Raw genomic sequence first — 14334 nt, 5'->3', positions numbered from 1 at the left:
CAGCTCCAAGTCTACAGTTCCAGCATCAGAACCAGATCTAGTTCTAACTGCTACAGCACTGACTAGATTTAAACTTGGCAGATTCTCCATGTGGTTCATGCTTAGTCACATGTCTGGTCCCCATTTAAAAACAACTCTGACTCGAGTTCAAATACTGAGTTCTATCTTCCTTTGTCCTCATCTCCAGAAGGGGCCTCACAGGCTTTCAGGGCTGGATTTGACCCAGGCCCTTCAAATATCTGTTAAGAACATTAGGAAGTAGACAGATTAGTAGACATAGCACTTGGCATGATAAAGCTGGCCCTCCCCATGAATGAAGCCACCAAGAATCCTGCCAAAACAAAATCTGGCACATGCTAGATACCTGTCCAACTGCTGGAAAGGCAGACAAGTATCCACTTCCTCCAAACTGAGGGGGTATATTTAGATTTAGCTTGGCCTGCCATCCTCCAGGTTGACAGCCAGCGCACATTTTTTTACATCCAGAAGTCATAGGATTTTTCTACAGGTTGACCAAGGCCTTCCCCTTCCAGTAAGACACCCTATCTATAAAGGAACTTAACTTTTGGTCCTTACACCTCAGCCATTTGAAGCCATGGCAATATGCTCTTTGATTTACCTTTGCACAGAAAAAGCCTTCTGGGTAGCAATAACTTGGGCAAGGAAGGTGGACGAGATCCATGCCCTTGCAGTAGATGCTTCCTGTACCGTCATTTTCCCAGACAGGAGGGGCTTAAATGATACCTTAAATTTTTACCCAAAGTGCTTACCTAATACCACATCAGCCAATAAAAGTTAGCAAGATGGCATTCTTTCCCAACTTCATTCTTCTCAAAAAGAGACATCTTTATATTTAAAAAAATGAGGGGGCTCCATTTTTACCCAGAGGCCTCTAAGAAAGTCTCCACAGCTATTTGTTTCCTTAGCGAGGGATCTAACAGCACAGCAAGATCAGCACAGAAGGTCAACCTAGATATCTGACTGTGTTATGGGACCATTATGATAGGACCATCACTTGTGTCAGGCTATATTCCATGCGAATCCAAAATCTCCATAGCATCCCTCTGAAGCAGTTTCAGAAGCAGAAGGTTTCAAAAGGCTGATGCTGAATTTGTTAGGGTTGTCTTCAGTTGCTATTTGCATAGGGGATTTTAAGACCTATCTCCAAGTAGGTGGGTGCTATTTTGGAGTTTTGTTCTCTAAGGATCATGTACATATGGACAATTACTCAAAAACATAGAAATGTTACTGTCACAACCCAAGGGTGTGATTTTTGTTTTGTGAGTGCTTCGGCACTGCTAAATTGTTCCCGCTAAATTGCAGCTTCTTTGCACAATGGAGTTTTCTGCTGCAGAGGAGAACCCCGGTGCAAAAGAATTCCCACCACCAGTAGCTTTCTTTGCAGGGTGCATTTCTTTGTTGCAGCACAGAAATGCACGTTGCAAGGAGTTCCCGCCATTCGTATTCAAATTTGTGCCCCACCATTGGCTAGTTCTAAATTATTCATACGTGGCGGCTAGTGATTGGCTTGCTAGCCGTATAAAAGGCTTGAGTGGTTTCTGCCCAAGTTGGAGGACTCCACAAACACCAGGAGGAGGAGATCTTCACGCTGTGTGAAGATCTCTAAGCGCTGCGGAGCCTATCGGACCCAGCGCATTTCAAGCAGGCAACAGAGGTCTGATCAGCCTCTAGCCTCTCCCCGTCGCCGAGCGCAATCCTCAACGTATCCCTTTCCCTGCACGCAAAAAGATCCACGGAGCCTAGCAAACTTCGTGTGAGTCTATTCAGAGCTCTTAGTCTCGAGTACTTTCTTTGGTTGGAGCTACAGGCTCGCGGTTTAGAGCCTCCAACTGGATGGGCTAGAATGTTCACGGGAAGGAACTCTAGTCCGCCTCTCTTCTTTTCTATCTGTAACCGCAACTCAAGCAAGTTTTCCTGCCTGCACCGCGACCATCTTCGGTGTAAGTAAAACAATCTTAAATCAACCACTAAGCGTCCATGACTAATTCTAGCTCGCCGCCGGTTTTCTCCGACCCTGCGTGCCTGGGCTGCTGGCCACAGCCCGCGTGCACAAAAAGGGCCCCAGATCGCTCCCGGCCCGCACAGTTACTAGTAGCTGAAAGTCAACATGTGCTGTCCACATGCACATGCTCATTCTCTCCTCTTTCCTCTGAGCTGCATACAGTATAATATTGTGGCTGAGAGGAAACTGAGAAGCAGGAAGTATATACAACTCCTTTATACCTCTGGGACAGGCCACAATGAGTGCTTGAGGTACAGACACACTCACTATGAGGATGTGCATGTGCACCATACATCTCAAAGTTGTTCCATTTCATAAAAAAGAGAAGTTGTATATACTTCCAGGTGTTTAACCTAATCAGAGAACCTGGATTTGTGTATTGTCACAAGCAGACTTAGTGATCTCACTTCCCATAAATACAGAAAAAAACTAATAGCTGAGAATCCAAGATTGAGAGCCAAGCTTTCATATTTATTCACAAGTTACTACAGGAATACACATAAGCATGGAAAGCAAGGCTATGCGTATACCCACATACCATAGATGTGTAGACTGTGGGAAATTGATGTGCCCCATATCTGAGGTCATTTTTTGTAAGCACACATACAAACACAGGATACCAAACATAGACTCAATATATTACTAGCTGTATGTGCTGATTTTGCCAAAGTTGTAAATAAATGAAGTAATCATACAGGGGTTTTGGTGAGGGGGAGGGAAGAGGTGGGGAATATTTGTTTTGTTTTGTTTTTCTTGTTGCTTTTACATTTCTTTACTTTAAATTCCTTTTATTTTCTTTTGGAGGGGGGGGCATTGGGGCATAGGAAAACAGCGAATGTTGTCTAAAGAATTAAACCAGATGCTTTTAAAGAATCAGGTAAATTACTGCATTAGATTAGAACTGTATATTGTATTAGCTTCCTAAAGAAGCTTATATTCATATGGTATTGTAGAATACTTTGATGTTTAGCCAAAAGGGAACTCCATGTGAGTTTAGTCTTGAAATGTTTATCTCTAAAAACCTGCTCAAACTCAAATTCTTCAGCAACCTTGGTGCCAAAGCCACTCTTCATGATGCAGTTTACAATGACACAGGATGGATCCTTATCCCATGCAACAACAACATTTCTCGTAGCATCAAGAACACTCCATTTTTGCAGATCTGTTGCATTCCTGGAAGCCTCCCGCAGCAGATAACACACCAGTTATTTCCGTTATGCCATCTTAATGTGGTTTAGTATTCCCTGATCTAGAAAAGAACATGTAATAACTCCATCTATGCAGACTAATGTTACAGTGTTATCTACATGGTATATTTTGAAGTAAACAAACAATTTTTCACGGGTTTATGGTCCAAAGGACCAGAAAACGTCACTGAATTTAAAAATAGCCATTTTTCAAATTACCTGTATCATAAGACACCCAAAAACCTATTCTTTTGGGTGGGGAGTGATAATAGCTTCAAAGTATCCAATACTTTGAACTATCTGATATTGAACTTATTAAGTTTTCCTGTGTTCTGCAAAACCTTTTTTTTTTCCTATGCAAAAAGCATGTGCATTTAATAAATTCCTTTAAAGCAAGGGCTACAAAGGGTTTTCAGCACTTTGGGAACACATGGCAGCGAAACTGTAAAGCAGAATAATCACCTGGATAGAGTTCCAATGGCATCATGCATGAGCTACTAGAAAGACCATTGGACTGGGAAAGACGAACCAGCCACTGTCTTGGGGCCTCACTAAGAACTAAGAAGCATGCCCAAGAGGCCAGACAAAGTCTCAGGATGTTTCTCAAAACAGCAAGTCTGGGAAGCCCAAAGGCTTGGTCCAAAAACAGTGTAAGTGACACACCACAATGAGGAACCTCAGTCAGTAATGCAGTTCTCATAAGCAACAAAGAAGGGAAAAAAGCCACACCACACACAGAAGAGTATGCTATAGGTACAATGAAGTGATTGCATTGGTTTCCTCGCCCCACTAGCTTATCTTTAAAGGCATTGCTTAACAAGCCCTATTTGATAAGAGGTATTACAGCAGATTGTGTGTGACATAGGTGGATAAAATATATCATATGTTCCCACAGAATCAGAGACACAAAGATAAATACCTTTGATTCTGATATCTATTATATTATTTCTGATATAAAGTTCTGCAGGCAATGAATGAAAATATGGCCATCCCTTCCCCGTCTCACTTAGTCACAAACACTTTGGAATGGAATTGCCTTAGGAAGAAAGCTGATGCCACTAATCCCTTAGGAAGAAAGCTGATGCCACTAAAAATGTACGTTATATGGCTATATTTAAAATGTTTATTTGGAGCTCCATAAAAAAAATAGGTTTTCAGTACATCTGTCTGCTGTATTTCCCCACAGCCCACACACCAAAGGTGTCTGTTTTCATATATATCACAACATTAATATAAAGGACACCGGTAGAATGGGTAAGGCACTCTGTAATGGATGCACAAGTGAGCATTCAACCCTCACATCAGAACCCACACTGACAGCCAGCTGACCCAGCTGTAAATGTACAGTCCAGCTGGAGAGTCAAAGGAAGCTGGACATGATAGCTACAAAATTCTGTGCACCAAGTGGAGTTTCACTTAATTTTTAAGGTTCGACACGGGTGGGGGGAGGAGTGGGCACACCGTGGCAGTCGGGGGAGGGGAGGAGCAGGCCCAGGCCTGATGCGGGGAGGGGAGGAGCGAGCCCGAGTGTGGGGAGAAGCCATCTCAGCAAGGGGGGCAGTGAGCCCAGCCCAGTGCAGCCCAACACCACAGCAACGGGGGGAGGTGAGGCGCGAGCCTCCTCCCCCACCCCCACCTCTTCCATGTTGGCCCTGAGCCCACTCCTCCTGTCCCCCCACCACCACCGGGTTGGCCCAGGCCCGCTGCTTCCCGCCGCCACGGCCTGGCTTCTTCCCACCCTCAGGCCTGGTCCTCCCCTGCACCGGGCCCAGCCCTGCTCCTCCCCTCCCCCCACTGCTGCAAAATATTTTGTTTAATATAGCATATGCCACCATTTTCCAAATCAAGGACCAAGTTCTATCCAACACATGCACAGCTACCAGCTTCTTTAACAGCTATGTCTAAAGGCCAAAACCATGTTCCAAACACATTTAAGATGGAACATTTTTCCATTAAGGAATATTAGAGCTCTGAACAGATTATGGGGACAGCTGGTTAGTACTGAAGGGGGGGGGGGGGGGAGAATATGGGGCTGGAGTGGAGACAGCTGGAAAAAAAATTCTAAATCTAAATATACACCATGGCCCCATCTACATGTTATAGGTATCATGCAATTAACTGGTTAATTGCACAATTAACTTAAGACCAGCTACACATGCAAAGAAGCTATCACATACCAAATGTGTATTAACTTTATAGCTAGTTGCTATTGAGTTTAATTTGCAGTGTAGTAGGGACTCTCCTACGGCTGGGAGCCACATCAGCTGAAGAGGCTCCCAGTAGCAGGTATGCATCACGCCCAGCTGGGGATGGGAGTCCCACAACTGAGGGGACTCTTAGCCCCAGCAGGTGCCAACTCTGGGTCCCAGCAGCATGTGGAGTCCCACAGCTGTGGACACTGGGTGGTGGGACCCAGATGGGTCCCATTACCTGGGGTGGTATGGCTGCTGCAGAGTTGTTTGAAACCCCAGGCCTGGGGGATCGTGGCTGCCATGATCCCCCATGCCCAGGGATTTCACATACCCTTAAGCCCAGGAGACTCTGGCAGCCATGATCCCCCAGGCCCAAGGGGTGGGTTTCACACACCCCTGAGCCTGGGAGATCATGGCAGCTGCAATCCCCCACCCTTGAGGATATGTGGGGTGCCCCCATGGCTGGGAGCTCATCAACTGACGGGGCACCCAGTCACAGGAGCTTGCTTGTTGCTGGTTTAGGGGGAGCCCAGGATCAGGCTCCCCCTGCACTGGCAACAAGACATGATGGGATCTAATGCATGATCCCACAATCACACCTCCTGCCATGCATGTGTGGCTTGGCAGGAGACAGATTGTATAGACTGTGCATTAGATCCCATTGCACCTTTAACAGCAGATGCATGACAAATAGAACCAAGGAGGTGATACTTCCCCTCTATGCAGCATTGGTCAGACTGCAATTGGAGTACTGTGTCCAGTTCTGGGCGCCATACTTCAAAAAGGATGTTGATAGACTTGAGAGGATCCAGAGGAGAGCCACTCATATGATAAGGGGATTACAGGACAAGCCCTATGAGGAGAGAGTGAGGGACCTGGACCTCTTCAGCCTCCACAAGAGAAGGCTGAGAGGTGATCTTATGGCTGCCCACAAATTCATTAGGGGGATGCAGCAAGGGATTGGAGATGTTCTATTCACCAGGGCACATCTTGGGGTAACAAGGAACAATGGTCACAAACTGACAGAGAGCAGATTTAAGTTAGATATCAGGAAAAACTTCTTCACGGTAAGGGTGGCCAAAATTTGGAATGGGCTTCCAAGGGAGGTGGTGCACTCCCCTACCTTGGGGGTCTTTAAGGGAAGGCTGGATAGGCATCTGGCTGGGGTCATCTGACCCCAGCACTCTTTCCTGCCGAGGCAGGGGGTCGGACTCGATGATCTGTTGAGGTCCCTTCTGACCCTAGCATCTATGAACCTATGTAGAGGGGGGCCTAACAAACATAATTCACTTCATCCCAACTTCACCAAAAAGCTACTTTTGTAAAAAAAGTTTATTGCATACACACACACACAAATCATATTAAGAGATTTGCAGGGAGCCCGAGTCATGTTAATAACAGGAATTATTCTGGAACATGCTTTCAAATGTCCATCCTTACTATTGTAGAGGGTCACAGAGAGATGTCAGTCTGACAAAAAAATTTTTTAGTTTTCTGATTCTCTCCCCCTTTACTTTGTTTTAGTAAGCATTTATTATATTTAAATAAATATTGTTTAGTGGAGTTTGAACTAAAGTATTCCTCTTGCCTGTCTTACATACTTTACATAGATTATTTGGAGTTTTGTTACGTTTCTTTTACATTTAAAAGTTATTTAGTTTTAATTCAAGTCTTTCTCCATTCAGAAAGTAGTTTTGTGCTTCACTCTTCACTGTGAATTGAAATAATCTGCCCTTGCCCCAGTGCATCGTATTTCATTTTCTCCAAAACAACCAGTTCAAAGGGGAACACATTTAGTTACCTAAATTCTATTACAAGCACAAAGCTTAAGACAATATCTTTTGTGTTCACTGGCATCATGTCCTTTTGGTATTATAATGAATAATTCATGTGGGTTTGGAAAAGACAGAAATGCCAGTGCCTGAACAACTGCTCTGCAGGTTCACCATATCTCTTCATCCAGTGGAAGTGTGCCACATAACCATAACCAACCAATCAAATCATCATTATATTTAAGGATTTCATATACATAACAATAGCCTCCAATACAATACATGTGGTTTGCAGACTTACCTGCCTTCATTTACTTTTGCTTTGTCTCCTTGGCATGGGAAGTTTTCAATGTAACCTAGACTGCAGTTGATTTGTGTCCAATCAGGTTGGCATACAGCCAGGAAGTGAGGCCGCAGTCTACCAATGGAATACTTGGCAATGTCCGTCAGTGACTGGCTAGCAGCCGCACCAAAAATGAATGTCCCAATGGCTTTGTAAATAGTGGCTATGTAGTTATTTCTGACAAACGAATTTGAGTGCAAATGGTTATAATAGACAGACAGGGCTTCTCCTATGATTATCTGAAAAACAGAGATAGATACCAGTTACAATAGAGAAACATATCTATATCCCCTTGAAAGAAAGGCATTAGTAGTTATCAAAAACCTTAGCTTTGTCAATACATGTATAGTTTCAAATGGTAACATTGCACCGATAAAGATTTTTTGGACTGATACTGATTGTTGACCAGCCATATTGGCCAATATTGATCTGATTGCCAATATGCAGCCCAGAAGCTTGGAGAGCAGTGTCCAGCTGGTAAGTCTGTTGTGGAGAAGGAGGGGAAGGGAAGGGGCAGAGGAGGTAAATTGAGGCCCCCACGGTGAAGGAAGGAGTGGGGCTGCAGCAGGAGTTAGGCTGGGGCTGCACTCAGGTGGGGCAGGGCAGGCAGTGGTGGCACTAAGAGGGGCTATGGGTGGGTTACAGCCACCCCAAAACTCACTATAGCCCCCACTCCCAGTGCCACTATCATTCGACCCAGCCCTCCCCACCCTGTGACAGGAAGAGCCCGGCACAGCCTCTGGCCCCAGCCCACAGTGGAAACCTGCCCTTGCCCCACACACAGATCCGGGGGACACACCCTGCCATGCCTCCCCCAGGGGTGTGTGCTGCAGCAGGAGCCAACCCCACTCAGCTCCATCCTGTGCCACACCCTGGCTAGGCAGTGACTACCCATGCCCCAGCCCCACACCCTCCCTCACTGCAAGGCCTCAATCTGCCTCCCTTACACTCCTTCCCTCCCCCATGCCCCGTCTCCCCTGACAGACTTCCTGGATGGATGCTGCTCTCCAAGCTGCCAGGCTGCATTCCTGGCTGTGTGCATGTTGTGGCTACACGCATGCACACAGCATTTAAATCGCCAACATTACTGGCCATATCAGCCAATAAAAGCCAATTGCCAATACTGTCAATTTTCCTTTTACCAGTGCTGATACGATATGGATCAATGTATCAGTGCACCTCTAATTGTATTATTAAGATATGGAAATAAGCAAATTTTTCTGGAATTTACTCAGAAGAAACAGAATTTCCAACAGTGGAGCCAACATAATTTTAAGAAGCTTACATGTAAATAATTTTCTTATTCTGTCTTACATTAACTTATAAAAAGTGGCAGTGTTAACAGAGGCCCTAAAAAGGACTTTAGTTTCCAAAAAGAATAAAAACATTTCCCACACTGCTGTACAGGACACATTAGTGGCACATGTTATTCTACATCATGTTTCCACTCATAACCTTTTTCTAAGCATAAATTAATCAGCTGTGCCAAAAGTGTGGTGACTTTGGGGAAGTCAAGAGCTTAACTGGAGGGGCTGGACCTGAAATTAAGTCTTATTAAAACAATAATGGCTCTAAAAGGAACAAGGGAGTCTGCCTAATATTAATTCTGTCCAATACAATGCAGAGCACAAAAAAGCTCAAAGATTAATTATTTTCTCATATGCTCAGAAAGCCAGCAGACTTTGTTTGCCTTCCCCTCAATTCAGTCTCTTGTGGAAAGTGTTTTATTATAAAAATATAAAATTTTAATTTAGTCTTTATGAAAAGATACTATGCAAAGAGAAGCACAAGTGCTGGATCTGAACCACAAGATAGCCTACCAGAAAGCCATGAAAAGACACTAGACCGGGGGTCAGCAACCCCCAGCATGCGTGCCAAGCATGGCACGCAAGGCCATTTTGCTCAGCACACCAGGGCCAGCCCTGGCTCTGGGTAGCTGCTGGAGCCCAGGCTGCTCCCAGCAGGGCTTGCAGGGTCCCAGCTGCCTGCTGTCTGCCCCAAAGTGCACGTGCAGTCGCCGCCAGCATGGAGCTGATGCTGGAGCTGTGGAGCCCAGCACAGCTGTTTGCAGCCTGCCTGCTGCTTGCTGCAGCTGCCCAGAGCCCAGGCTGGCTACAAACAGCTGCGCTGGGCTCCGGAGCCCAGTCACCAGCTCTGTGCCTAGAGCAGGGGAGAGACCGGGGTTGCAATGCCTCAGGCCCCTGCCTCACCACCTGCTCTGATGAACGGGTGCATGCGCTGGTATGGAGCTGATGCTGGGGCTCCGGAGCCTGGCACAGCTGTTTGGAGCCTCCTGGCTGCAGCTGGCCCCAGCTCTGGGTAGCTGCTCCCAGCCACAGAGCCCGGGCTGGGGGGGCAAGGGCAGCAGGGCTGGGCGGCAGGGTCTTTGGATGGGGAGGCAAGGGACACATGCAAGGCATCCTGCCATGTACCCCCTGCCCTCATTTTGTTTTTCTGGCATGCTGGCACCTTCCAAGGTAGGCATTGTGGGGGTTTTCGGCACTCCGACCAAAAAACGTTGCCTACCCCTGCACTAGACACATCCCACCAAGCTGTTCAGAATTCGAGAGACACCTTTTTCTTCGATGCTAAAATAGAAAACACTGTCTAAGAATGATTTAAAGTAGTGCGAATAATGCTAATTGAAAAAAAAAGTATATTCTGAAAGACTATGAAAAAGCAGAGCCCAAGAGCTCAATTTGTTATTTACCCCTCTGCAAAGTGATTGTATATTGCTGCCATTCTGATTCTCATGTAAATTGCAAGTATGACATATTACTTCTAGACCTGAAGTCTTGTAACTTAACTTCCATGAGACAGAAGGGGATTTTAAGCTATGCCTGTATATGGGCTGTCTTCCCAAGATATTCCACTTCAAAGAATAGCTAGAACCGTGTACAAGTTACTAACTCATAGAAGTTAGATATAGGCTTACATATATTCCTGAATCTGTGCGTTAATAAAAGGCTGCTTAAAGGCTTGATCCACTGCTCACTGAAGCCAACAAGAGTATTTCCCTCTGAAGATAATGGGACAGTAAATAACAGTGTAAATAAGAAATCTGGCTCTGAATAAAACGGAAAGGGAAGATCCCATAGGGACAAAAGAGCATGAAGTACTAGGTATGCTATATAGAAGCAAACAAAAAAGGTAAGTGACAATTATTTGTAGTGATAAGATAACTAGGAAGGGCTACAGTATTAAAATTGACTTTTGTCTAGTAAAAATCTGTAGCTACTTTGCTCTGTTTTAGGATTTCAAGTTCTAGTCTCTGTGCCACTAAAATCCATTAAAATCAAGGAGCTATTCTTCTTTGCACAGTCAAATGGAAGTAGAGTTTTACACAGGGTTCTAAGGTTTCGGTAACTGCTTTTTGCAAGTTGCATATAAAGAGATTTTCAAGTAGTTAGTAGGCCTGACCTTCTATGAGCATTGGTTATCAGAGGCACCTTACATTTTTCAAGCAAACACGTTATCTTATTATAGACATTGTGGCCATGATTTTGATGTCATCCTGTTGATAAATTACAACTTCACTGAAGTTGGTGGAACTTTTTTGCTGGAAAAGAGAGATCATAACCAGGCACTGTTTTCCAGGTTTAGTTATTTCCTAAAACATTCAGGATAGAGAAATTAATAGACCAAAAAAGACACCAACATTTGTTCTGACCATTACAGTGCTTCCTTCTGCCAACAGTACCTAAATTCAGGTTCCACTCCTGAATAATTAGTAACAATAAAAAGAAATGTGCCTTTATTCAGCAAGACTTTGACTAATTTCTGATTCACCTTGTAGTGATAACACTTGCTATTTTACAAACTTGCCAGTTTATTAGTATAGTGTTCAACCCTCTTTCTGTTCAAGTAAACACCATAAGTGTGTGCTATTTTTTAAGGGTTTGGGTTGTAGCCATGTTGGTCTAAGGACATAGGCAGACAAGTTCCTTGGGTGAATTTGATATCTTTTATTAGACCAACCCAAATGGTTGGAGAATAGTTATTAAGCAAGCTTTCGGGTTCAAAAACCCTTCGTCAGGCTAAGGAAGCTTCAGCAGTTGGTGTGTGCTCTTCCAGGAAGCCTGAAGCTTTCTTAGCCTGACGAAGGGTTTTTGAACCCGAAAGCTTGCTTAATAACTATTCTCTAACCATTTGGGTTGGTCTAATAAATTATATCAAATTCACCCAAGAAACCTTGTCTGCTATTTTTTAATGCTTTATCAATAGCAAAAAGGATTTCTTACCAAGGGTCCAATCCTGAGAAAGCAAAACAGACATCCTTAACTTTAAGCAGAAAATAGCCTCATGCATAAAACGTGCTATTTGAGCTTGCCATGATCCAAGGCAGGGGTGGGCAATTATTTTGGCTGGAGGCCACTTTAGGAAACTTGGTGAACTGTTGGAGGCTGGGCAAGGGGGGTGGGGGGTGCTGCCCAGCTCACCTAGGACAGCACAGCAAGAGAACAATCAAGCCTATCCGGCCCAGGCCTGCCTGCCCTGCACACACTGCCAGGGGCACCAGACAGAGCAGGCAGACAGGGTCTCCATGGAGACCAGTAAGAACCCCTGTGAGCAGGGCACACTCAGGTGGAGTGGGGTCCAGGAGCGGGATGGGTGGGTGGGGCAGGGGCCAGGATTGCAGGGTGGTGACAGTGTGGGGCCAGGGCCCAGGGCAGAGCCATGATCTGCTCCCTGCATGGCAGGACCATGTAAGGAGTAGAGCCCAGCCCTGCACTGTGACTGTGCTGTGACCCTTGCTTCGGACCCCACCTGTCTGTCCTGTTCCTGAACTCCATTCCCCACTCACCCACAGCTGAGCACACCCTGCCTGGGTGTCCCAGGGCTGGTCTCATTGGAAACCCTGCTTGCCCGCCTGCCTGCTGCATCTGGCACCCCCAAAAGTGCATGTGGGGCAGATGGGCCAGGGTGCCTGGGCAGCGAAGCTGGGGCTGGCAGTGGTGGAGACACTAGCAATGGCATGTGGAAGGAGGGGACTGCTGGGAATTGGAGTCCCACTGCTGCACTGCCCCCATCCTGCCACACCTGGGGGCAGCGGGACCAGCAGCATACACCACAGTCTGGGCTGCCTCCCATGCCTGGGCCAGGCTGAATAGAGTACCTTGGCAGGCCAGATCCAGTTCATGGGCCATATTTTGCCCACCCCTGGTCTAAGGTAAAGAGGCACTAGGCTATTGTTTTAATAGCAATTATGTTATAAAAGTGGCAGAGCTTTTGGATGAAGTCTTTAAACTCCGGTTAAACCACAAATTGAATTGTATGCCCATGTTATGCAGGAGCCTAAGCCAGATCATCATGTCTCCTTTTGGGGTTATTAGGCTTAAGAAAAAAAAAGGCTGATAGTGCTAACTTTCTTGATTTTAATTTATAGAGCGTCATTTAAATAATTTCTTGAAGGCAACTGTGCTACATAAAAGAACAAAGAATAAAACCCCAAAATGTGCCATCACAGGTATTATGGACACATCACTTAATCTATAAAAGACACTTGGAGCAAGGATCATGCAATTCTAAAACTGTTAAAAGTCTTGTGTATTTCATGGGAAAATACATAATCCCTGAGAATACTGAGTGACAATGACTGCAAAGCATTGTGTCTCAGGGCAAATTTTATCTTGAGCTCAAAAGGAGCCACAATAAAAACAAACTTTTCAAAAACTCCTTCTCTTTCATATTTGTAAAACAGTAAATTAGCTATCGTTAGTGATCATCTCTGGCTGATGGCCAATGTTCCACTCTTTTTAAAGGGAATGTACTGCTTGTTTCCCCACACTGAAGTATTGCTTACCACTGGATAATAAAAACAAATAAGCTCAGACTTAAAATGTTATTATTATATTACAATCCTATAGCAGCATACTTGCACAGCAAAAATAACTCCTATACAGAAACTCAGGACGCTACTTTCTGGTTTAAATGGACCTATTTTTTTACTGCAAAAGCAGAGAGGGGGCTTGGGGGGGATAGCTCTGCCATGCCAAATACTAAGTCAGTGGCGACTAAGTCAGTAATCAAAACATATACCACCATCACTGATATACAGTTATTATTCTTTGGTTCAAATCAAGAGAATTCTCTAATTCTCCTTGCCAGACCATCTGTTCTGTTACCCTAATGTCACCTGGTCTAGGGACATTATGAGTTTTCATTTTTTCTTCTTTTTTTTTTTTTTTTAAACAACAAATCAGGTTCCCCCTCCTCCCCACACCCAACCACCAAATTATACGTAAGGAAGAAAAGTAGGTTTGAACTTACAACAATTATATCGAGAGGAACAATTATTCCTGCTAACAACTGATAAGAAATGGTGTCCTCTTTGATAGGATACTGGATGGATTCATCATTACAGAAAACGCCTCTCTGGAAGGGGGTATGCCTCGAAGTGAGAATTGCAAAAGGTAAGCCAGCTAGCAAAAGGAATAAAAATTATTACAAAGGAATATTTATAAGTTTCTCTTACATACATACACTATCCCCAAGCTTTTTCTGGGAAAGAGAAATAAGATGCAAAAGAGAGGAGCAAACATGCAGCAAGTCAGATTACAGCTTTGCTTTCACACAGGCTGCTTTTTAGAGATTCTTGGTTGAAAAGATTGTCAGAGACACAGGCATAAACGGGCGCATCCAGACGAGCGCACACGTGCCTCTTGCAGCGATTCAACCACCTTTGAGATGCTGCAAGAGCCACATGCAGGAACAAAAAATGTTCCCTGCACTGCAGATTTGCAGCCAGGGGCAAAATTAGACCCACCGGGGTAAAAAAAAATACCCCAGGAGAAAAAAGAGGGTTAACCAGAGGCTT

At 44.9% G+C, this 14334-nt stretch overlaps 1 protein-coding gene across 3 annotated transcripts in view; it reads right to left on the bottom strand.

Annotated features, from left to right (window-relative positions):
• PLPP1 (phospholipid phosphatase 1) overlaps positions 1-14334 on the bottom strand; it is a 112638-nt gene that overhangs the window by 51272 nt on the left and 47032 nt on the right. The window contains exons 2-3 of one of the 3 annotated variants that reach the window (XM_006267306.4): positions 13788-13939; positions 7476-7756 (exon numbers count right to left, since the gene is read on the bottom strand). In XM_006267306.4, the coding sequence (XP_006267368.1) occupies positions 7476-7756; positions 13788-13939 (433 nt within the window). The remainder of the gene's footprint in view (positions 1-7475; positions 7757-13787; positions 13940-14334) is intronic. The other 2 variants (XM_059725178.1, XM_014594045.3) reach the window with 2 other exon arrangements.

The sequence above is a fragment of the Alligator mississippiensis genome, chromosome 3 (genome assembly GCF_030867095.1).
Source record: "Alligator mississippiensis isolate rAllMis1 chromosome 3, rAllMis1, whole genome shotgun sequence".
Classification (NCBI taxonomy): Eukaryota; Metazoa; Chordata; order Crocodylia; family Alligatoridae; genus Alligator; species Alligator mississippiensis.
The sequence above is the reverse complement of the archived record's forward strand: the minus strand, read 5'-3'. Positions and strand labels throughout refer to the sequence as shown.